General features: G+C 45.4%; 1 protein-coding gene across 8 annotated transcripts in view; it reads left to right on the forward strand.

Annotated features, from left to right (window-relative positions):
* CCDC85A (coiled-coil domain containing 85A) overlaps positions 1 to 25,605 on the forward strand; it is a 222,631-nt gene that overhangs the window by 177,046 nt on the left and 19,980 nt on the right. For 2 of the 8 annotated variants that reach the window (XM_053246439.1, XM_053246454.1), the window contains exon 4: positions 23,930 to 24,052. The exons of 4 other annotated variants lie outside the window; for them this stretch is intronic. In XM_053246439.1, coding sequence (XP_053102414.1) covers positions 23,930 to 24,052 — 123 coding nt within the window. Of the gene's footprint in view, positions 1 to 23,929; positions 24,053 to 25,605 lie in introns of those variants that run through there. 2 more of the 8 variants (XM_053246491.1, XM_053246481.1) reach the window with 2 other exon arrangements.

Consider the following 25,605-nt stretch of genomic DNA (forward strand, 5'->3'; position numbering starts at 1 on the left):
TGGGATGCCAGAATTTTGTTGTCAATGTTGTTGCTGTTGTTACAGATATCGTCGCAGAATATAGGCTGTTCCCAGTAAAGCTGCTTTTTGTAATTGGCTGTTGCTAATTTCTGTGACCCCTATGGTGTTGAGGGGGTGCTCTTCGAGGTCTTTTGGAACTGCACCCAGGGCGCCAATTACCACTAGGATTATTTGGGTCTTTTTCTGCCACAGCCTTTCAATTTCAATTTGTAGATCTTTGTATTTGGTGATTTTTTCTATTTCTTTTTCTTCTATTCTTCTATCCCCTGGTATTGCTATGTTGATTATTTTGACTTGTTTTTCTTTCTTCTCGACTACAGTTATATCTGGTGTATTGTGTGGCAGATGTTTGTCTATTTGTAGTCGGAAGTCCCATAATATTTTTAAATCTTCATTTTCTTCAACTTTTTCAATTTGATGGTCCCACCAATTTTTGGCTACAGGTAGCTTGTATTTTTTGCAGATGTTCCAGTGTATCATCCCTGCTACCTTGTCATGCCTTTGTTTGTAGTCAGTCTGTGCAATCTTCTTACAACAGCTGATTAGGTGGTCCATGGTTTCATCTGCTTCGTTTCAAAGGCGGCACTTGCTGTATGTTGTTGATTTTTTGACTTTTGCTCTTATTCCATTTGTTCTTAGTGCCTGTTCTTGTGCAGCCAGTATTAAACCCTCTGTTTCTTTCTTCAAGTTGCCATTCTTAAGCCATTGCCAGGTCTTGGTGATGTCTGATTTTCCACTTATATTGTGCAAATATTGACCATGCAGGGGCTTATTTTTCCATTGTTCTGCTCGGTTCTTGACTTGTTCTTTCTTGTAGGCCTGCTTTGTTTCATTGGTGTTGAATAGTTTCGCATTATTGACCATTTGAAGTGCATCTTCTTCACTGTCCTTGATATATTCTTCAAGGCCTCTTTTCTCCTCCTCTACTGTTTGATGGACTTGCAGCATTCCTCTTCCACCTGAGCTGCGAGGGAGGTATAGCCTATCGACATCACTGCGGGGGTGCAGAGCATGATTGATGGTCATGATTTTCCTGGTCTTAAAATCTAGCGTCTCTAGCTCTGCCTGGCTCCAGTCTATTATCCCTACAGTGTATCTGATAACAGGTATAGCCCAGGTGTTTATGGCTTGTATGGTGTTCCCCCCATTGAGTTTGGACTTTAGGATTTTTCTAACTCTCCTGATGTATTCACTTCCTATTTTTCTTTTAACTTCAGTGTGTGTGATGTTATCAGCCTGGAGAATGCCCAAGTATTTGTAATGTTCTTTCTCTTCCAGGTTCTTAATCTTGCTTCCATTGGGCAGTTCTATTCCTTCTGTTTTTGTTATTTTCCCTCTGTTCATTATTAATGCAGCACACTTGTCTAGTCCAAACTCCATTGCTATATTGCTACTGAATATACGGACAGTGTTTAGCAGTGATTCGATTTCTGACTGGGACTTTCCATACAACTTCAGATTGTCCATGTACAGCAGATGGTTGATTTTACTTGATGTTTTAGATGTTTGGTATCCGAGGCCTGTTTTGTTTAGTATTTGTGAAAGTGGGGTCATGGTGATTAAAAACAACAGAGGGGATAGTGAGTCCCCTTGGAAAATGCCTCTTCTAATGCTAACCTGTCCAAGTGTCTCGCCATTGATTGTTAACTGTGTACTCCACATGCTCATTGCTTTTTTAAAAAATAAATATCTGAATGTTATTGCTGACACCAGTTGTTTCTAAACATTTTAGTATCCATGTGTGAGGCAACGAATCGAAGGCTTTCTTGTAGTCAATCCATGCAACACTTAGATTGGTTTTTCTTCTCTTGCAATTTTCTAAAATCATTTTGTCAATCAGCAGCTGGTCTTTTGTGCCTCTGGTGTTCGGGCAATTTCCTTTCTGTTCAACTGGAAGCTGTTTGTTAGTTAATAAGTGTTGCATCACTTCATCTGGTATTATTCCAGTTAAAAATTTGAACATGGTTGAACATGGTTGGTATTTCTATACAGCCCTTCCAAAAATGGCTCAGGGCAGTTTACACAGAGAAATAATAAATAAGATAAGATGGATCCCTGTCCCCAAAGGGCTCACAATCTAAAAAGAAACTTGATAGATACCAGCAACAGTCACTGGAGGTCCTGTGCTGGGGGTGGATAAGGCCAGTTACTCTCCCCCTCCTAAATAAAGAGAATCGCCACATTAAAAGGTGCCTCTTTGCCAAGTTAGCAGGGCTTTCCTAGTATCATTTCCCTTTCCCTTTTTTTCTTCAGGATTTTTTTTTTTAAGCTTTAGGTATGTTTTCACAGAGTGGTATGCCTGTTATACTGCCACTTTGCTGCCCTTTCCCACTCCTGGAGCACTAAGGTGTAGGATAACATTGCTTACTCTCAAGCGCAAATGATTTGATCTGTCAACACCCCCAGCACTTTCTGTTTCTCTCATGTGTTCTTTCCTTCCATTTGTTTATCACTTCAGATTTCACCCTCTGTTTTCCTTTAACTTCAAGTCAACCTTGCAGTATATTTTCTCTGCCTGGATGGTTAAATCTCCTACACATCTAGCTAGACGGTTGTCTGGAAAGCACTTCATAGCAGGCTTTCCATTTGTATGGTTCAGACTTGGCCACAATCCAGCAATGTGAATCATACATATAACTGTACTCCAATGAGTAAGTTGTCAAAAATGGGGGTAGGGAGAGAGGTTTATCCATGGGAGCAACCCATTGCCTTATCTGTAGATTAACTCAGAAGAGAGCTCATCTTGTGGTAGCAAGCATGACCTATCCACATATCTAAGCAGGGTCTGCCACGGTTGCATATGAAAGGGAGACTAGAAGTGTGAGCACTGCCAGATATTCCCCTCAGGGGATGGAGCTGCTCTGGTAAGAGCATCTAGGTTCCAACTTCCCTCCCTGGCAGCATCTCCAAGATAGGGCTGAGAGAGATTCCTGCCTGCAGCCTTAGAGAAGCTGCTGCCAGTCTGTGTAGACAATACTGAGCTAGATGGACCAATGGTCTGACTCAGTATATGGCAGCTTCCTAGGTCCCTAACTCAGGATAATAGCCCAACATGAACATAAGAACATAAAATCAGCCTTGCTGGATCAAGCCCAAGGCCCATCTAAGTCCAACATCCTGTTTCCCACAGTGGTTCGCCAGATACCTCTGGTTAGCCCACAGGCAGGAAACAAGGGCATGCCCCCTCTCCTGCTGCTATTGTCCCCTGCAACTGGTATTCAGAGAAATCCTGCCTCTGAGCCTGGTGGTAGTCTGTCACCATCAAGACTAGTAGCTATCGATAGACCGACCTCCATGAATTTGCACAGTCCATGTACAATGTACTTATGTACGGTTATTCACTCATTATTTCAATGCACATGCAGTAGTCCATTTCCTTCCTGGGAGGTAGGAGCATCTTCTTCTTCTTTTTTTTACTGGGTAGTTGGGTAGATTGCTGCCTGGAAACCTTTCCTGATATTTCCATAAGTAAAGGACTGGAGATTGACAGCTGTGGCTATGACTATGACTTGCCTAGTGAGCAAGAGGTTGCCGGTTCGAATCCCCCCTGGTATGTTCCCCAGACTATGGGAAACTCCTATATTGGGCAGCAGCAATGTAGGAAGATGCTGAAAGGCATCATCTCATACTGAGTGGGAGGAGGCAATGGTAAACCCCTCCTGTATCCTACCAAAGACAACCACAGGGCTCTGTGGGCGCCAGGAGTCGACACCGACTCGATGGCACAACTTTACCTTTACCTTTCTACCCCTTTTCAACAAAAGTGCTCAAAGCACTTTACTTAGAAAAATAAATAATAAATAAGATGGTCCCCTGTCCCCAAAGGGCTCACTATCTAGAAAGAAGAACAAGATAGACACCAGCAACAACCACTGGTGGGATGCTGTGCTGGGGTTGGATAAGGGCCAGTTGCTCTCCTCCTGCTAAACACAAAACAATCACTACTTTAAAATCACCACTTTGCTCAATTAGCAGGCATTACTTGTTGTTCTTATAGGACCTCCCCTCGCCATGAACCTAGATTTGCTTGCTGAGCAACCTAGTTGCAAGTCAGCACTTGTGGTTTCCCTTTCATCCAGAGAACAGCCAGCTTAAGAATGTGAAGAAGAGTAGAGATGAGGGTTTTAAAAAGATCTTCATTACAATGCCAACGACAAGGCCAATCTATAATGCCAATAGATACAGTATGCCTTTGCTGGGAGTCTACATGCTTGTTAAGTAGGTGTGCAAGTGGAAGGCAGATAACTATCGATTAACTCTCACACAGCTTCATTGCAACAGCAGTCAAATCGTTAGAGCACTTATGCCCTTTGGCTTACCAAGAACCAGGCATTCACAAGTTCATCACTTAACAACAAAGCTCCACTTAGGAACGGATTGAGTGGTTAGTCTTGAGGAGGAGAGCTGGTCTTGTGGTAACAAGCATGACTTGTCCCCTTAGCTAAGCAGATTCTGCCCTGGTTGCATATGAATGGGAGACCACATGTGTGAGCACTGTAAGAGAGTCCCCTTAGAGGATGGAGCCGCTCTAGGAAGAGCATCTAGGTTCCAAACTCCCTCCCTGGCATCTCCAAGATAGGACAAGATTTTTTATTTTTTTTTAGGACAAGATTTTTTTTAATTGAACCAACAAACTACCAAAGCATACAGTACGTTGCCAAAGCACAATTATATACAAAGTGGTTGTTTGTACGTCATATATCTACAAAGATTTACACACAAGGATTTGGTAACCCACAGGGTTATAAAGTATATGCAGGCAGTACTGTAACGCGGGGGGGGGGATTACAAGGTACATCAGGTAATGGGGGGGGGTGGTTTACGTCCAATGTCCATTTCCACAATTTGTCCCATTGCTGTTTAGAAGAGATACACTTGTCTTTTTGCACATAACCATACAAACTTTTCCAGAAGAGATTTACTGTCTCATCCACGTGAACCTCTTGGTCACGTCTTCCCTCCCTATTCCTATGTAGGAGCATTGCATAAATGACATACAGGTTTACTAACCTGATTACGAGAAGGGGAATGTTCCAATTCCCTAGTATGAGGGGCTGAGAGAGATTCCTGATTGCAACCTTGGAGAAGCTGCTGCCAGTCTGTGTAGACCGTACTGAGCTAGAAGGACCAATGGTCAGACTCAGTATAAGGCAGCTTCCTATGTTCCTATGACAGCTTTGGTAGTGGCCAGACTATTCTGGTGCATCATTTGGATATAGGAAAGATGGTGGAGATTGTCTTTGATCCCAAATGTAGACTGCTTTGTTCCACCCAGGATGAGATTTTAAGGAAGTGATCTTCACTGTTTTTCAAGCGGGAGACTCTCCCCTGCCCCCCCCCGCCCAAATCCCCCTTTACTATGAGACCAGTGTTCCTTCTAATATTTCCCACCTGTGTGCAGAATGAGTTCTCTTCTGGGTGGCAGTATCAAGGCAGTGCGTGCGCATGTGCCTTAAGAGTGGGGCCTTCCTGATTCAACCGGAGTGGGATCTAAAATTAACTGAGTGGGCATCAACAAACTTGTGAGTGTGCACACATGCGCACGCCTTAGAGGGAACACTGTGTGCGACCCATTTATCACTGTGTGGACCTCTGCACAGCAGTGTCCTCCCTAATTTTTTTCATCTATGTGCGGAATGAGTTGTGTTCTGGGCAGCAGCATCAAGGCACCTGCATTCAGAATGGGACCTTCCTGATTCAGCCTGAGTGGGATCTAAAATTAACTGAGCCGACACCAGAAACCGTGTGAGCGCACACACATGTGCACGCCGTAGAGGCAACACTGCTGCACAGGACTGTGCTTCTTTCAGTGTTTGAAAGAAAGCCCCCTTAAGGAGAGTTCTATGGGGAAAGCACTGGAAAGGGCTACACTTCCCAGCACTCTGTGCATGCCTTCCAAGATGGTGCAGGGGGTCAAGAGGGCTCCGTTTCCATTAAAGCAGCCCCCCACCACCACTGGAGGAATGTGTACAGTATCAGGGGCGTAGCAAGGTTGAACTGGGCCCAGAGACAAGATTTTGAAATGCGCTCCCCCCCCCGCCGCGCGCCGAAGCTCAGCTCATGAAGTAAAGAAATTTTAAATGAGGCTGAATAGTGGTAACAAAAAACATAGTAAAATCTATCTTTCTTTCTTTCTTTCTTTCTTTCTTTCTTTCTTTCTTTCTTTCTTTCTTTCTTTCTTTCTTTCTTTCTTTCTTTCTTTCTTTCTTTCTATCTTCTATGTGCCACAATAGAACATCATCCTAATTTATTTATTTAAAGGTTTTGTAAATTGTGGTCGATGCAAGTCATTTAATGGTACTAGAGAAAGACATGCTGTTCTGGTAGCTCCGGGTCTTAACACTCACATCGATTTCGGAGGATGAATGCAACTGAAGGAAGCCCGGGTGGGTGCATGGCTGAGGGAGTCAGTCATGTGACTTGCCTCTGGGGGGGGCCCAAGGCAGTGGGCCCCCAGACAACTGTCTCTCCTTGCCCTATTATAGTTACGCCCCTGCACAGTATTCAGCTTTGGCCAAAGCTTCAAACAGGTCCAACCCACAATTAGTCATGGAGCTGCACTTAAGGTGGATGGGGGCTGCCACTGCCCCCCACCCCCGAGCCTTACAATAAAGAATACTGGTTTAGGGTGCGGAAGATCTCAGGGAAAATAATCTGCCGCAGAGGGGAAAGCACAGGGTTGGAAGCATGGTGTGAGGAGCAGCTTACAGGTTCGGTACGATGGCAATTTCAGAGGCAACATAGACAAGTCTCTGTTCCCAAGGAGCTTACAGTCTAAAATAGTTCTTATGGGTAACTTCTTATGTTCTTATGGATAACTGCATGGAGGAGAGGTCTATCAACAGCTACTAGTCTGAGAGCTCTAGGCCACCTCCAGACGCAAAGGCATGATGCCTCTGAGTACCAGTTGTAGGGGAGTAACAGCAGGAGAGAGGGCATGCCCTCAACTCCTGTTGTAGGCTTCCAGTGGCATCCGGTGGGCCACTGTGTGAAACCGGACTAGATGGCCCTTGGGCCTGATCCAGCAGGGCTGTTCTTATGTTCTAGTGTTGGAGTTCCAGTGCATCGACCTTTTGTACCAACTATCCTAATGATCACTAGGGGCACTGGGAGTAGAGATAGTGAGTAAGGGTCTCCCTAGCTGTTCTGCTTGTCTCTACTCTACGACCCCTGATATGACTCTCCAGGTATTCCTTTGCGGAGTCAGAATCCCTTCCTTTCCTCTTAGAGAGCAGATAGAAACCTCTCTCTCTCTCCCTACCTATTCATTATGCAGTTCTTTAGATTAGCGATTAGGTCTTTCCTGTTCAAAGTGTGCTTCACCAATAAATCTACTTTGTATTTTATTCTACAAGTATCTCCATGTGTCAACTCTAAATAGCTGCAATAACTGAACTCTGCATTCCACTTTGTAACTGGAGTGGGTGGATTCTTTAGTGCTCTGCTAATTAACTGGGGGATACAAATTACAACCCCAATGAATAGACAGTGGGGAAACATCTGACAAGGGCAGGGAGGGAAGGGTGTTAGCAAATGCCATTGTAGCTACTGAAAGGTTCCAGTTGGGAATGAAGGTACTGATGCTAATACTATTTATATACCACTTTTTAAAAAATCCAAAGTGGTTTACATAGAGAAATAAATAATAAATAAATAAATAAGATGGTTCCCTGTCCCCAAAGGGCTCACAATTTAAATAAGAAATATAAGGTAAGCACCAACCAGAGCCACTGGAGGGATGCTGTGCTGGGGTTGGGTAGGGCCAGTTGCTCTCCCCCTGATAAATATAAGATAATCACCACATTAAAAGATGCCTCTTTGTTTATGTAATTATGAAATACATTTGATATATGTATGATATCATAGATATTTGCTTATCATTTATTTATTGCAATTATTGTTGAGGCTGCCTTTCAACTTTTGACCCTAGAGTGGCTTACAAAGATTTAATAAACAATGTGTCCTGTTGCCATCATGTCACATTTTTACGTTTATGGCATCTGCAACCTAACAGAAAAGAACGGTCTTCTTTCCCCCAAGGAGCTTACAGTGTGGTGTTCCTTAAAAGGGTAGCTCTGCCGTGCCACAAAGGGTTAACAAGGAATCCTGAGAACAAATAAAAGCAGTTCCTTTTGTGTGTGTGTGTCGGTCTCATTCCATAAATACTGCTGCTTCTTTTTCTCTGCCTGACGATTGTTGATTTCCAAACCGTTGGGCTTTCCAGAAACAAGGCTACAGGCACGTAGTTTATTTTGGCTGAGCTAAAGGTTAAGTTACCGCGGGGCGGGGGGCAAGGGGAGGGAGGCGGGCATGAGAATGACGGGCTTTGGCATCCAAGAGCGGTGGAGATAGAATGCCAGCCTGCCCAGCAGGAAACAATATGTCTCCTTGGCTGACCACTTTCCACTGAGATTAGAGATTCGGGTAGCAGAATTCCTCCTCTTTGCATGCACTACTCTCCATCCTCCTCTGCCAAATGAGCAATCGCCTCAGGAACCAATGGCTGGACAGGATCTGTCCTTGGGGAAGCTTCCTGGGAATGCTGAAGTGCCTGTCTTCGGGACACTGATGTACTACTCTGTCTTTTTTTTGTTCTTGGCCATTCTTGCATGTCACTGGGAAATTGCTGGGGGAGACGGCAGCCGGCCAAGGCTTTCTCTGACGGAGGCTGGATGACAAATGGAATACAACCGCTGAGACAGTGCACTGGGCAAAGACAATGGTTTTCTCCACTTGTGCCAAGACTTATTGAGTGAAGAGAGAAAAAGTGATTTCTCTCTCTCTCTCTCTCTCTCTCTCTCTCTCTCTCTCTCTCTCTCTCTCTCTCTCTCTCTAAGTAGCGCTTCAAAGAGAAAGGGAAACACAACTGGTTTTGCTCTTAGAAAATAAAGGGCAAAAGCTCTAGGCCAGCAATTCCCAAATTGTGTGTAGGGTGTGTTAATGTGCCATGAGAAATGGCTGATGTAAGGGAGGAGAGCTGGTCTTGTGGTAGCAAGCATGAATTGTCCCCTTAGCTAAGCAGGGTCTTTCATGGTTGCATATGAATGGGAGACTAGATGTGTGAGCACTGTAAGATATTCCCCTTAGGGGTTGGGGCCGCTCTGGGAAGAGCATCTGCATGCTTGCATGCAGAAGGTTCTAAATTCTCTCCCTGGCATCTCCAAGATAGGGCTGAGAGGGACTCCTGCCTGAAACCTTGGAGGAAAAGCTGCTGCCAGTCTGAGTGAACGATACTGAGCTAGATGGACCAATGGTCTAACTCATAAGAACATAAGAACAGCCCTGCTGGATCAGGCCCAAGGCCCATCTAGTCCAGCATCCTGTTTTGCACAGTGGCCCACCAGATGCCGCCAGAAGCCACAGGCAAGAGTTGAGGGCATGCCCTCCCTCCTGCTGTCACTCCCCTGCAACTGGTATAAGGCAGCTTCCAATGTTCCCAAAGTTAATTAAATTGAGGCTCCATTACTCAGCAGGGGATGCTACCCCAACCCACTGCATCTTTGAATATGTCATGACTCAGTCTCTACCGAGACTGAGTCAGGCCATTGGACCATCTACTTCACTATCATATATATTGATTGGCAGTTCATGAGCCAGGACCACAAATTTTGGACACCAGTACCATCTCAGGGGACAAAGGCTCATGGTGATTTCTGGCAATGTCAACCCCCACCCACCCCTCCGATGAAAACTAGCATTGTTGCACTTACACCCCTCTCTGTGTTATCACCCCTTTATTCCTACTCACACGAACAATTAGGGTAACCTTGCAGTCATTTTTACACAGAGCAAAAGGTTAGAGTTACAGTGAACAAATGTATCTCTCACCACCACAGCATGTAGCCTCTCATAGTTCTCATAATTGTGCTGTTGAGTCATTGTTGACTCCTGGCAACCACAGAGCCACGTGGTTTTCTTTTGTAGAATACAGGAGGGGTTTACCATTGCCATCTCCCACACAGTATGAGATGACGCCTTTCAACCTCTTCCTATATCACTGCTGCCCAATATAGGTGTTTCCCATAGTCTGGGAAACATACCAGTGGGGATTCGAACCAGGAACCTCTGGCTTGCTAGTCAAGTCATTTCCTTGCTGCGCCATTAAGTAGCTCATACTGAGTTTATAAATCTGTGCCCAAATAACCAACACCTGCCATCACAGTTACAGGCAGTGTTCATCTCTTAGACAAACACTGCTGTAACTATGAACATCACAGTGATGGGGGGTGAGTGGCATCCAGGGTTTATGACAAAGGAGGCGCTCTCTTAAATAGCTTGGACCTAAGCTGTTAAGGGCTTTATAGGTAAGAACCAGCACTTTGTATTTCACCTGGAAACATATTGTCAGCCAGTGCAGTTCTTTTAAAACTGGTGTTATGTGGTCCCTTCGTGTTGTCCCAGAGACCAGTCTGGCTGCCGCATTCTGTACCAATTGTAGTTTCTGGACTGCTTACAAAGGCAGCCCCATGTAGAGTGCATTACAGTAGTCAAGCCTGGAGGCTATCAACATATGTACCACTGTTCGCCTCTAGAAATGGACGTAGCGGATGTATCAGCCAAAGCTGATAAAAAGTGCTCCTGGCCACCGCCTCAAACTGAGAAACCAGGGAGAGCTTTTGGGTACAGGAGCACACCCAAGCTACATACCTGATCTTTCAGGAGAAGTGTAACCCCATCCAGAACAGGCGGATCTAAACCATCTCTCAGGTCCTGGCCCCTGCAGTCAGTACCTCTGACTTGTTTGGATTTAATTTCAGTGTGTTATCCCTCATCCAGCCCATTACTGCCTCTAGGCAGGCATTTAGGGGAGATATGCCATTTCCTGATGAGGTTGACATGGAGATGTAGATCTGGGTGTCATCAGCATATTGATAATACCCATCACCAAACCTCCTGATGATCTCCCCCAGCAGTTTCATGTAGATGTTAAAGAACATTGGAGACAGTATGGAGCCTTGTGGAACTCCACACTTCATTTCTCACTTAGCAGAACAACAATCTCCAAGCAACACTATCTGGAATCTGTCAGAGAGGTAGGAGTGGAACCACTGTAAAACAGTGCCACCCAATCCCACCCCCCTCAGGCGGTCCAGAAGGATACCATGGTCTTTTGTATCGAAAGCTGCAGAGAGATCCAAAAGGATCAGCAGAGTCACACTCCCTCTGTTGATAGCCAATTGGAGATCATCCATCAGGCCAACAAGGCAGTCTCAACCCTATAGCCCACAGGAAAGCCAGTTTGAAATGGGTCTGGATAATCTGCATCATCCAAAACTGCCTGGAGCTGAGAGGCCACCACCCGCTCAACCACCTTGCCCAACCATGGAAGATTAGAAACAGGTCTGTAATTCGCAAACTCTGAGGGATCCAATGTAGTTTTCTTCAAAAGTGGTCTAATAATAGCCTCCTTAAAAGCCCCCTTTTAAGCTTGAGATGGCTTAGGGCCTCAGCTTGTCATCATCCAGCCCTGTCCGCGAGATATTGCTCTTCCCTAAGACTTTCTTGAATATTTGTAAAAGACCAATGAACACCTCTAATGCAGTTGTGCATAAAGTCTCAGTTGTAAGAGCCAACCCTGGAAAAATGCATCTCGTTTTCTAGAGTGCTATTATGACAGAGATATTGTTAAAGTTTTTGTGCTCAGAATTTCTCTCAGAGAGTTTTCTGTTCCAATTTCCTGTTCACTTTTTTAAAAAAATAAGGGCTTCAGATCGCTTGCTGGTGATAAAAATTAGATGTATTTATAATATAACAGAGAATTGCTTTATATTATTGATTTAGCCTTTCTCTGCTGTCAGCTTTGTGACAATGAGTGTATTCCTCCATTCCCTTCACTCATATCTTATGTAAGAATGTAACTGTAGCCATATTGGGGTGGACTGACAAACCCAGTTAAATCCAGAATGTTCTGCAGGTGTCCGAATTCTACTCACCAGCTTGTTCAGGGGAATGGCCCAGAAAAACTCCCAGAGGACTCCAAGGATGTGCCAGGAACTTCAGACGGATTCTCTTTGTGCTGTAGTTTGGACCAGGGATTCTCAACATTGGGTCTCCAGATATTATTGGACTTCAGTTCCCATAATCCCCAACCAAAGGCCATTGGGGCTGGGAATTATGGGAGTTGAAGTCCAATAACATCTAGGGACCCAACGTTGAGAATCCCTGATTTGGACAAAGGAAAATCAGAAGAAGCTCCTGTTGCTTGTTCCCTTGTCCAAACTTCTATGGAAATGAGAGAGAAAACCATCCTGCTTGCAAACCCTCTGTGCTTGTCAGGCACAAGGAGAGGTAGACTCTTGTCCACTTGCTTGGATAAGATGAGAAACACTTTTGCAGGCAATCGAGGGGGCTTGAACTGCCTATCAATGAATACTAAGGCTGGACAGTTGTGTCGACCTGACAGGCTCTCTGTTGGGCATTATTGGATGGCGTTCTGCACCAGCTACATGGAGCCCTGGCAGTCAGAGCCTCGGACTGAGCTTTTCACTGTGCATTAGAGTGTAACCAATTTATATCTCGGGTAAAAAAATCCACTATTTGTTTCGGATTTTGGGGGACAACTTCGGGTTCGCAGTAAAGCTGCCCTGTAAACCTGCAGTACAACCTGCTGTGCATAAAAGCCCCAGTGACGGTGAGGAGCATGAGAGAGCAAGGAAAATCCAGCAGAAATGTTGAGTTTTTGATTGGCCCCAGCCAACCAAGTTGATATGACATGTTGGTTCCTCCCGACAGTCTGATTTCCAGAACGAAATACGACATTTCTTTTTGTTTATTTATGATTTTTGACATTATGTATTTTGCAAACATCTAATAAGACCTAATAGGTACTGAGGGCATAGTTTGCACCCTTAATTCAGCGAACAGTCTCCTCAGCATGAGAAAAGTTAATGTTTTAAAATAGGATGGGTATTGTGATTTTCCGTGAAAGAGGCATGCCACTTAGGAAACTGTGATTGCTTCCTTTTTTCTGTATCAGTGCCAAAGTCATGATTATATCGCTAACTACCCCATTAGGCTTTAGATTCTGCACATGGAATGATATGGTGTATATACATGATCGTACTTGACAAATCTGCACCCAGCCCCCAGCCTGCTTTTGTTTCTCATAACATTTATTCATTTTATTTATTTATACCACCCCATATAAAAGCTCTGGGTGGTTGACAAATTAAAACATAATACAGGGTGGCAATTTCCTGGCTTCTGAATCAGTTATCCACAATTTTGCAGGACTATCTGAAACTTGAAAATATATACATATTGCCGCTGAGTTTTTCAATCAGAAATAAGAGATTTAAAATCAGACAGACTGCAAGGGTTTGCACATTTCCCAGTATAACATCACAGAGTACCTTGAGATGTTAATGAAAATATTAATAAAATATAATTAGAGATGATAATACGGCTTGAGGGGTGGAAAAGGGAGGCGATAGGAGCGTAGTTACCATATTAGCACACCACTCACTTTAGTGGTGCATTAGCCTGCAATCTCACTGCTTTAGGGAGATTGCACACAAGTTCCACTTTTGAGAGAAGATTTGAACCAAGAGGAGCTGAAAAGTCTACTTTCTCTTTGTCACCCATTCACACTTCACCGTCCTTACTGAGCAGTGGGTCTGGCATTTTGTTCCTCTTCCTTTTGCTTCAAAAATTCCAAAAGAAGCCATTTTTGTTGCTCTTAGCATCCCTTGCCAGCTTCAGCTTGTCTGAGTTTTATCTTTCCTAACGCTGTCCCTACAGGTCTGGGCTGTGGACAGATCCATCTGCAGACAGGTTTTGTGATGACTGCTAGTCCTAGACCTTTAGTATACCTGTTTGTAGACAGGTCTGTGATGACCTGTCTTTCTTTCAATTTCTTATATGTGTCATTTTTATTTTCAGCTCATCAAATTTTGTACATCACCTAGGATGTACATATCAGGCAATAAAAATATATGATAAACTAGCTTATCCGGGGCAGAGCATCTGCACCCCTAGTTCTCCCTGTCTCTCCTCCCCATCTTCATTCTCCCCCTCCCTTCAGCCCCAGTCTGTTTTTCTCCTCCCAGTCCACTTTCCCTCTCCACAGGCCTGGAGAGTGCTTTCCCTCCCCACCCACTGGCGGCAATGGTTTCCCTCGCTGGCCAGCCTGGCTAGTGCTTTCCCTCCCCACCCACTGGCCGGCTGGCCAGCCAGCTACTGCTGCTGTTGCAGCTGCCGCCATTTTCTCGCCCCGTACCCGTGGCTGTCTGGCAGCTGCTCGCAAATGATCCAGCAGCTGCTTGCGAACTCTCGCGAGAGCTGCCACACATGGGATTAGCCACAGGTATGTCTTAGAGAAATAAATATAAAGATAAATCACTAAGCTACTGTATCTTTGCAGCCACATGGACATTTTTCTCCCATTTTCCCCTTTCCTCATTGGAATTGTTTGTGATGATGCCTTTAGGAACTCCTTCAGATTTCCCACCCATCTTGGGCTTCTTTCCCTGGTAGTTGATCCAGCCATGGAATCCTACCTAGCACTTCCCTGAACTTATTAAAATCACCTTTCCTGAAATCATCTTTACTTTGCATAAGATCAAGAATTCCAGCACTGCAGTATCAACTGTATCAAAGACTGCAGAAAAGTCTAACTGGATCAATAGGGTGCAATCGCCTCTATTGATCTTAATGTGGTGATCATTGATCAGAGCCACAAATACAGTTTCACTGTCACATCCTGCTTGAAAGGTGGGTTGGCAGGGATCCAGAAAACAGAAAGCATTCAGGTATGCCTGAAAATTCCTGCCATAGCAGCAACGCTTCTTTTTTTAAAAAAAAGTGGGGTGGGAGTTAGATCCAGGCTATACATTATGACTTTGTGGGGTGGGTGGGTTCATTATCTTATATAAGATGTGTGAGCAATGATTTTATTCCAGGTTTGGCTGCCACTTTGTGCATTTTAAGGTGAAAAGAAACCAGAAGCAACTTTTGAGAAATGTTCCTTGGGTTGGTTTTGGCTTTTTCGTTTTACTTGTATTGGGATGCTTTATAAATGATGCTGAATGCTCCCTTGAGCATTGGGTAAGGCAGGTTTGAAACACTGAAAATAAAATAAGACGTGCTGTGCAATCCTATGCGTGTTTACTTGGAAGTAAGTGCCAACCTTCCTCTCAGCTGTGAATAGGATTGTAGAATGGATTAGGCTTGGATTTGGTAATAGTCCATATGTGGTCTATTTCCAAATACCTTTCTTCCTCTTGTTCTAGAATCAAGCAGTAGCTCACTTCTGCTGAAATGAATACACACTGATACACCCCAAGATAAAACTAATAGATGCACTGATATAAAGTAAAGTGTGCCATCGAATCAGTGTCGACTCCTGGAGGCTTTACAGACAGGGTTGTCACCCCAAATCTCATTTGGAAGAAAGTGTGTGCATTCACACACCAGCCAAACTTACCCCAAAGTCCCTTCGAGATCCTTTAACCCCTTCCACACACAAATCAGGCTTTGCCTTGCAAATTCTAGCTTATCTCGGTGTATTTCCCAGTTTTAAAAATACTTGTTTTAAGCTACTTTTTCTGAAAATGCTGGAGCAAATCGGGAGAGGCAGTGAGGTAGATTCATTAGCATGATAAGAGGGACATTCTCTTTAGAAATGCAGATACAGCTCTTTAGAAAGCCCCATCCCTTGGCTAGAAGGCAAACACGGAGGCTTGCCATGTGAACTTGCATCGAAACAAAACCCGAGAGCAGAGGGGAGGGGTTGCTTCCCTCAATACCTCAAGTGTTATTCAAAGTGGCTTTGCTCAACATTTACCCCGCAGCATGAAGCCATGTGTGAATAACTCCCTGGCAACCACAGAGCCCTGTGGTTTTCTTTGGTAGAGTACAGGAGAGGTTGCCTCCTCCCGTTCAGTATGAGATGATGCCTTTCAGCATCTTCCTATTTCACTGCTGCCCAATACAGGTGTTTCCCATAGTCTGGGGAACATACTAGCGGGGATTTGAACTGGCAACCTCTGGCTTGCTATATACCCCAAGAAAACTCATTTGCCTGAGGTATTAATAATAATAGTTGTTGTTGACGACTTGAAGAGCACCTCAACACCATAGGGGCCACAGAAATCACCATCGGCCAATTACAAAAAGCAACTTTACTGAAAATAGCCTATATTCTGCGACGATATCTATAATAACAGCAACACATTGATAATAAAATTCAGCCATCCCAGGTCCTTGGGAAGGACTGGATGTCTGGATAAAACAAAGGAGTCAATAACACCTGTCTGACTGTGTAAATAAATAATAATAATAAAAATAATAATAATTATTATTATATTTTATATATATATATATATATATATATATATATAATCTAATTATTATATAATATATTATTATTATTATTATTATTATTATTATTATTATTATTATTATTAGATTTCTATACTGCCCTTCCAAAAATGGCTCAGGGCAGTTTGCACAGAGAAACAACAAATAAGTAAGATGGCTCCCTGTCCCCAAAGGGTTCACAATCTAAAAAGTAACACAAGATAGACACCAACAACAGTCACTGGAGGTACTGTGCTGGGGGTGGATAGGGCCAGATACTCTCCCCTTGCTAAATAAAGAGAATCACTACGTTAAAAGGTGCCTCTTTGCCAAATGAGCAGGGGTGCAAGGCGGGGGTTGCAAACTGTAATGCATGCAGAAGACTTCCAATTCTTTGGCTTTGATCATTACACACACACACACACACACACACACCGCCCCAAAAGGGAATGATTAACTTGGAAGTGGAGTGATCCACAAGAGATTAATTTGTTCTGGCTTTTTTGGCACGGAGGGGGCCAAGGGTGCTGCGGTGGTGTGGATATCAGAATGCATCTTAAATTTGTACTGAAACTAGACAGCTGTTCCACTGTCAGTGGGATTAGTGGGGGGGAAAGGAGAAAGGCTGAGTGTAAGAAAGAAACAAGGAGCTTAAGATATTTCCCCCCAAAGCCATCGTGCACCACTTTTATGGATTCTCTCTCCCTTAATGCTCTGTTATTTTTTCCTTGTACTAAAAGATAGTGAGGTCATTCAGACAACTGAAAACTGGGTAGGGGGCTGTGTGGGCTCCCAATTTTCAGTTTTGTGGGAGCAAACAACTCGGTAGGAGGACGGAGAAGTGATTGTGTGGGAGACAGGAGCTGGGCAGAACAGCTTTTCCTCCTATCTTGGTCAAATGCTGGGTATGAAAGCTGGGTAGGATAACACTGTCCTACCCAGCTTTTCTTCCTACTTTGCTTCCACACAATCACTTCTCCCTTCTCCTATCTAATTGTTTGCACCCACACAACTGAAAATTGGGAGCACATACAGCTCCCAAACCTGGGCAGGACACTTGTCCTACCCCATTTTTGGTTGTGTGAATGACCTCAGTGTTTGGTTATCCTGTCTTCATGTGGGTCTGTCTGTAGCAATGTGTATGGGCGGGTTTGGAGTATGCTTTGTCCCTCGTGTTCAAGACGTGAGTGCACGTCACCCCAGCTCATGCACTGCCAATTACTTATTTATTCCATTTCAAATATTTATATCCCATCCCTTCGATACTGTTTGGAGGGCTCACAACAAGGCTCACAACAAGAAAACAAATAAAACCGTTTAAAGTGAATAAAGCTCAGTTAAAATTAGACCCCCATTAAAACCAGATTTACAAATTAAAAAGCCACTAGAACAGACAAGAATGTAAATTTTTTAAAGCTTGCCTAAAAAAGCTGAGTCTTTAAGTGTTTCTTGAAAATGCTGAGGGAGAGAACATGGCCGAATTGAGGGGCCTCGGTCAGTTGGGTCTTCCCCAGATGGGAAGCAGGGATGCTTAAAGTGGCAGCTGGAGAGACACCGAGGTGGGTCTCACAATCAGTCGGTTTTGTGGGGAAATGCCACTATAGGGAGGGAAATGCCTCCCTGCAGACGAGCAGGGCAAGAGCCCTGGGCGGCTGAATCGGCCACCCACACAACTGCCAGCTCCATGACAGAACCGGCGGGGGCCTGGGAGTTTGGGGGCCGCGCAGCCCCTGGAAGCTCCAGTATGCCCTGCACGAGCGCACAGGGCATACTGGGGAGACCCCCAAGCTGGGAGGCTGCTTTTCAGCCTCCTGCCGGGGGTCTACTCATGAGTAGCCATGGTGCTGAGCCACGCTGCAGCTACTCACGATCCCAAACCCCGGTTTAAGGGGCGGGCTACTTGAGCGGGTTACCCGCTCAAGAACCACTGGGCTCGCAGCTGAGCCTGGTGGTTCACACGGTTGTAGGAAATCGGGGAGGCTAGCCCCTGATTTTCTACAATCGTGTGAATAGCCTCCCTCAGTAACTCATGCCGCCTCTTTAAGCATCAACACACTTTCAAAGGCGATCCAATGCTTTCCCCCCAGCTTTTTCCCAGCTCATGAGTGGGGAGACTTAAAGAAGCAATTCCAGTGGCTGGGAACATTTAGTTATGGTGAGGGGTAGAAAACCACAAAGAAGTGAAACTAACCCCCACAAGAATAAAACTGATACGGTATGCAGGCAAGTGATCCACGAGTAGGTGAAGCCACAGGAATTGAACTCATGAATATCGAGTGCCCCCATACTAGTTTAGAGTAGAAACTGAAATTTTTCCGGAGTGAAATGTGGGGGAGGAATTTCAGTGTTCCTCCTGAGGAGAAACATCAGAGAATTTTCTCAGTTTCTCCACATCCCTGTTTTATAGTGGCATTTGGGCCACATTTAGATGGACTGCACCCCCACATCTTTAAGGAACAGCATACGGGGTGGGGGAAGATAGGAATATAGGAAGCTGCCATATACTGAGTCAGACCATAGGTCCATCTAGCTCAGTATTGTCTACACAGACTGGCAGCAGCTTCTCCAAGATTGCAGGCCGGAATCTCTCTCAGCCCTATCTTGGAGAAGCCAGAGAGGGAACTTGGAACCTTCTGCTCTTCCCAGAGCGGCTCGGTCATCCCCTGAGGGGAAGATCTTCCAGTGCTCACACATGTAGTCTCCCATTCAAATGCAACCAGGGCAGACCCTGCTTAGCTAAGGGGACAAGTCATGCTTGCTACCACAAGACCAGCTCTCCTCCCTGTGTATGATCCTAGCAGACTTGTATCTTTTATCACATGGGGTGGGTTGGGCTGGGCTGGGCTGGGCTGAAATGGCTAGGATCTGTAATGGGAGTGGAGATGCTGAAGTGGCCGTTTGTGTGTGTGTGTGTGTGTGTGTGTGTGTGTGTGTGGAAATGTTGGTTGCATGATGGTGGCATGATAGATGGATACTTTCTTCTCTCTTGCTTTTAAATGTAAAGCAGACAAGCATATAGCTTCATTCTAAAACTATTTTTTCCAAAGCAAGGAAATCACCTTGATTTAAGTCTAGCCAGGCTTAAAAAAACACTAAGGAAGGCTGGACTCCCTAGTTCCGTCTTCTTCTTTTAATCATTCCACCATTCTGACGGCCCTTGGGTGCCACAGGGCTTGTCTTCCGGCCGAGGTTCCAGATGCCAGAATGTTAAGAACCAATTATATGCAGTTATATGGTTAAGAACCAATTTTATGCAGGCCTCGTCTAGGGCCCACCTGTGTGTGGCCCCAAATGGCAGATTCCAGCACCACCCAACAGTTGCACTGCCAGCAGGTCCTTTTACTCCCCCCCCCCACCGTGTCATACGTTGTTGCAGAACTCCGACGTGTGTGTTGGACCCTCCCCCACCCCCGCACTGCTGTTTCCTCCGACCTTTACCTGTGACCAGGTGGAAGCAGGAGATAAACTGCATGACTTCACTCCAGAGCAGAGGTGGGCAAACTTGGCCCTCCAACTGTTGTTGAACTACAACTCCCATTATCCACCCTGCCACAAGTTTGCCCACTTCTGCTCCAGAGGAAGCACTCAAGCACCTGCTTTGCCTTCTGTGACTTGAGCTTAAAAGGATTTTCTGCTGTGTTGCTTTAACTTGCTTTCTTGTGACCCGGGTGCTTCTGGGATTGGCAAATTTTTGAACATAAGAACAGTCCTGCTGGATCAGGCCCAAGGCCCATCTAGTCCAGCATCCTGTTTTCCACGGTGGCCTACCAGATGCTGCTGGGAGCCTACAGGGAGGGCATGCCCTCTCTCCAGCTGGTACTCCCCTGCAACTGGTACTCAGAGGCATCCTGCCTTTGAGGCTAGAGGTGGCCTGTAGCCCTCCGACTAGTAGCCGTTGATAGACCTCTCCTCCATGAAGTTATCCAAGCCCTTCTTAAAGCCATCCAGGTTGTTGGCTGTCACCACATCTTGTGGCAGAGAATTTTTCTGAAACTCCAGCTAATAGCTACCCATCCCAGGACCACCCAGGCCACTCCGAGACCAAGAAGGCAAGTTAAAGAAAACAACTCCCTTTTAAACGGCCTCTGGGGCATAAAGGAAGTGATGCCGCCTGCCCCCACCTGGTCACAGGTAAAGGAAAGCTGAGTCCTGACAGTTCCGACTGGCAGAGGCTCTCTGATGTCGTCCCAAAATACCCACAATGCTGGAAAGAAAATATGTCAGCTCCAACATCTCTGTCGGGCCTGAGACTATTACTGCTACTACTTTTCCTATACTATGAATATTTATATACTGCCTTCCCACGAAGTTCTCAGAGCAGTTACACAGAAAAATTAATAAATCAATAGGATGGTTGCCTTTCCCAAAAGGGCTCACAATCAGAAGCGCTCTTACCCCTGGGCTTCCGGGCCAAAGTCCTGGGCCCCCACATCTCCTGGGGGCCCCCATATCCTCTTTAGTCGGTCCCGGGGCCATGCCACCGACCTGTGCTGTGCCAGGCGGCCGAGTGGGACCTCTGCTTTAGAGACAGTGGGGGGAGTGGGGAAAGTAATAGGTGGGAAGGGAATACGTTAAGGTGCATGTTGGAAGGTTTCTGCTAATGCATATTTGCATAAATATACCTGTTTTCTGTTCTTACATTCTTGTGAGCTCAGTTGCTGTTTGTGCCCTCAAGAACTCATCTGTTAAAAACACTGAGTGTATGTGTGTATGAGAGGGGGGGAGAGAGAGAGAGTGTTGGGGGACAATGCAGCCAGGGTGGGGGGCCTCCAAAGGCCTTTATTTATTTTATTTATTAAACTTATATACTGACCAAACAACCACCGAGGATGGATAGGGACAGTTGCTCTCTCCCTGCTAAATATAAGACAAGAGCCTTAGCATTCTCACACTTTACAGTAATAAAAAAGGAAACCTCCAACACATTTCCATGAAGAAACGTGTGTTTGTGTGTGTGTGTGTGTGTGTGTGTGTGTGTATAAGAGAGAGAGTGAGTCCTACATAAGCACAGTTGCATATTTATCTCATTAGCACTTGATACAAAACTATGGTGCAGCCACACTTGGAGTACTGTGTACAAATCTGGTCACCACATCTTAAAAAGGACATTGTAGAACTGGAAAAGGTACAGAAGAGGGCAACCAAGATGATCAGGGGCCTAGAGTACCTTTCCTATGAGGCAAGGCTACAACACCTGGGGCTATTTGGTTTAGAAAAAAGAGGACTGCGGGGAAATATGATAGAGGTCTATAAAATCATGCATGGTGTGGATAAAGTGGGATAGAGAGAAATTCTTCTCCCTCTCCCATAACACTAGAACCAGGGGTCATCCCATGAAACTGATTGCCAGGAAATCTAGGACCAGCAAACGGAAGTACTTTTTCACACAACGCATAATCCACTTGTGGAATTCTCTGCCACGAGATGTGGTAACAGCCAACAACCTGGATGGCTTCAAGAGAGGTTTGGATAATTTCATGGAGGAGAGGTCTGTTGACGGCTACTAGTCGGAGGGCTCTAGGCCGCCTCCAGGCTTGGGGGCGGGGTGCCTCTGGGTACCAGTTGTGAAGGAGTAACAGCAGGAGAGAGGGCATGTCCTCAACTCCTGCCTGTGGCTTCCAGTGGCATCTGGTGGGCCACTGTGTGAAACGGGATGCTGGACTAGATGGGCCTTGGGCCTGATCCAGCAGGGCTGTTCTTATGTTCTTATGATATTTGTTTTTAAAAAATTGAAATGCCTTAATACATATTGAATCATTGTTTGACTACAGGTATTTTGGATGTTGCCATTTTGCTTTGATTTATGAGCCCCCTACCACTCTGTACAGAGCCTCTCTCACTGTGGGTTTGGGCAGTGTATCTAATTTCATTTAACCTTTTCACCACCGAGTTTCTGATTATCCTAATGGATTCTCACCACCACCACCACAGATCTGCCGATTGCTTAAAGCAAGTCTTTTGTAACTAAGGGTTGACTTACAAACAATGATTCCAACCCTACCCCCTTTCTCACTTGACTTAAATAAAGTAGGATGAAAACAGTGAAGACTTTTGTGTGTGTGATGATGATGATGATGATGAAGTCAGGTTCAAAATGTCACCAGCATCTCCTAAGGTTCTGATGTGGCAGTGGGTCCAGGCTGATTGGCTCGGTACTGTGAGGCTGCAGCAAGGGTATTTTTAGCATTGTGCCAAAGCAGACGGCTGGATTAGGTTGCCCCAGCAACTGCAGTCTCACCTTGAACTCTCTCAAATGCTGCAGGATGCGTCTTGAACCTTGTATTCAAAGGGCTCGTGTGCCTCTAGCAAAATTGCTGGGGCAATCAGAGAAAACTTCCAAAATGGCATTGATTTTATTTACATTATGCAATCTTCTGTATTCAAGAGAAGCCCCACAGACTACAACATGCCTGTTAGAATAATTCAGCTGGAAAGTTCTGCTGGAAACTCTGGAATGTTGCCCACTATAATCCATGTTAGGATAATGTGACCTTGCAAGCTTGACCCTGCAGCTGCCTTGAAAGTAAAACCCTGGGGTTCAGTCCAGAGAAGTCAGCTTCATTGGAGCCCCATTGAAATCGGTGGGTTCAGACCTCACACAGAACCTCGGTTGAAGCTGAACCCTATGTGACAATGTTCTTCAGTCCAGGAAGCACATACTTCCCCCTCCCATCCCCACATGAGTGTCCACTTCCTTTCTAAGTTAGGAAGAGCTGAGATTGGTCATGATGTCTGATCCCACAAATCTCAGGTTCTTCCAAACTATTTGCTTCAGAATATCCAAGATCTGAACCCAGGGGTTGAAGTAGTTTCAGATCTTGACTTCCTTGAAGCAAGTAGGTTAGAAGAAGCCAAGATTGGTGGGTTCATACATCACCACCAGTGAGGATATCCACACAATCATAACTGTGTTCTACCTGGGTTTGGGAGCTGTGTATGCTTCCAATTTTTGGTCTTGGAAGCAAGGTAGAAGGAAATGATTATGGAAAGAGTTGTAGGAGGAAAAGCTACCCAGGTTTTCCTCCTACCTTGCTTCCACACAATCAAAAATTGGGCACGCACACAGCTCCCAAACCCAGGCAGAACACAGTTTTTGATTGTGTGAATGACCTCCCTTTTGGCTTTTCCTAACCTAGAGAGGAAGTAGATGTTCGTACAGGGATGGAGAGGGGAGCACACAGGTCCTGAGGCTGAGGGAGGCTGCGTAGAGCTCAACATTAACAAGGGTTCTGCATGGTGTCTGAACTCACCAACTGAGACAAATCAGTAGTAAGGGGCTGAGTTTCAAAGTGGGACTCAGACATGGTTAGCTTTCTCTTGATCTGGGCTTGGTCTTTTGACTCCTTAGGCTGAAGCCTCATCGTCACCGCAGTAAGGCTGAGGAAGTGACGGGACCTTTAGACTTAAAGGGATGATATCCTGCCCCAGAAGAGTCCATCTCTTCAGGGGCCCAAGATGCAGACTGTGGAATGAAATCACTGTACTCAGTGTGTATACCTGACATGCCCAGTTTTGTGGATCAGAAGGGGTTGGGTGGCGTGGGGAATTGTTTTTCTTGATGAGTTCAGCACACGTTCCTCTATTAAATAGTTTTTGGTTTTCTACTAAGGGTCCTATTAGGATGCCATCAGGGGCAGATGGGACTGTCTGCTCTTCAAGCCATCCAGCTGGCTTCAGTGACCAGGCCTCTTCACCTTCTCAGCAGCCTGAAGCGGTGGTTAATGCCCTCAAGGTAACACGCCTTGCTGTGTTGGGCACGGACGTGCCGAATCTCGCATCTGTGTTCTGTGACCATCCGTGATCCATTGCACCAGAAACATCCACGTCATTCAGAGGGACGATGTACTAAGCCCTCAAGGTTGCTGCCATCTCCCACATGTCTTTCTACATGTGTCACCCATTGTATGCCACCCATCTTGGCAGGCTGTCAGCCAGAGCAGGTTGCTATGCATCGCAGGAGAAGCTGAATTTGCCCGGATCCAAACTTCTATACTAGGGATAGACTACTTGGGCTCTCCAGCTGTTGCTGAACTACAACTCCCATAATCCCCAATCACAATAAATTCTTGCTGGGAATGATGGGAGTTATAATTCAACCACAGCTGGAGAGCCAAGGTTGCCTACCCCTGGTCTACACAGTTATGAGCAGCCTAGGATGTGCTGGCCTAACCCCTGCTAGCTGGGCAAAGAGACACCTTTTAAAGTGGTGATTCTCTTATATTTAGCGGAGGGAGAGCAACTGGCCCTATCCAGCCCCAGCACAGCATCGGACCTGCATTGGAAGTGGCTGTTGCTGGTATCTGCCTTATGTTTCTTTTTCGATTGTGAGCCCCTTGTGGACAGGGGGCCATCTTATTTGTGTATTATTTATTTTTCTATGTAAACTGCTTTGAGAACTTTGGTTGAAGAGCGGTATATAAATATCCATAGTAGCAGTAGCAGTAATAGGAGCCCTGGCTTCCTCTGCACATGGACAGGAGGAGAGCTGGTCTTGTGGTAGAAAGCATGACTTGTCCCCTTAACTAAGCAGGGTCCACCCTGGTTGCATCTGAATGGGAGACTTGATGTGTGAGCACTGCAAGATCTTCCCCTCAGGGGATGGAGCTGCTCTGGGAAGAGCAGAAGGTCCCAAGTTTCCTCCCTGGCATCTCCAAGATAGGGCTGAGAGAGATTCCTGCCTGCAACCTTGAAGAAGCTGCTGCCTGTCTGTGAAGACAATACTGAGCTAGATAGACCAATGGTCTGACTCAGTATATGACAGTTTCCTATGTTCCTATGACAGTTCCCTGGCCACATAGAGCCAATTTACGTAACAATTTTTGGACTGGTGAGATGGGGGAAAGTCTGTTCACCTGAGCCAAGAACATTCAAAGTGTCCCCCTGGAGCACAAAAAAAGTCCCCACTAGTCTGTTTTTAAGCACTTAACAGAGGCCACTCAGATGCCCTGGAAAGATTCCATGCCAGACATGGAGGCAGTGAACCTCCCTCGTTGTCTGTCCCCACCATGATAGTCAGGTAGTCTGCCTCTGAACCTGAAGGTTCTCTTTAGCTATGATGACTAATGGCCATTAATAGACTTACCATCCCTGCATTTGTCTAATGCCATTTTAAAGACAGCTAAGCTAGAAGCTATCACCACATCTTGTGACTGTGAATTCTACATGATAAATTATTCCTTGTATGAAGGCATTTGTATGTCCCAATCAATTTCAGTAGGTAGCCCCCAGTTCTGACATTTGAAGAGAGTGTGAGGGGTGCAAATATATTTCTCTGCATTCTTAGTG

The sequence above is a fragment of the Hemicordylus capensis genome, chromosome 1, assembly GCF_027244095.1.
Source record: "Hemicordylus capensis ecotype Gifberg chromosome 1, rHemCap1.1.pri, whole genome shotgun sequence".
Taxonomy (NCBI): Eukaryota; Metazoa; Chordata; class Lepidosauria; order Squamata; family Cordylidae; genus Hemicordylus; species Hemicordylus capensis.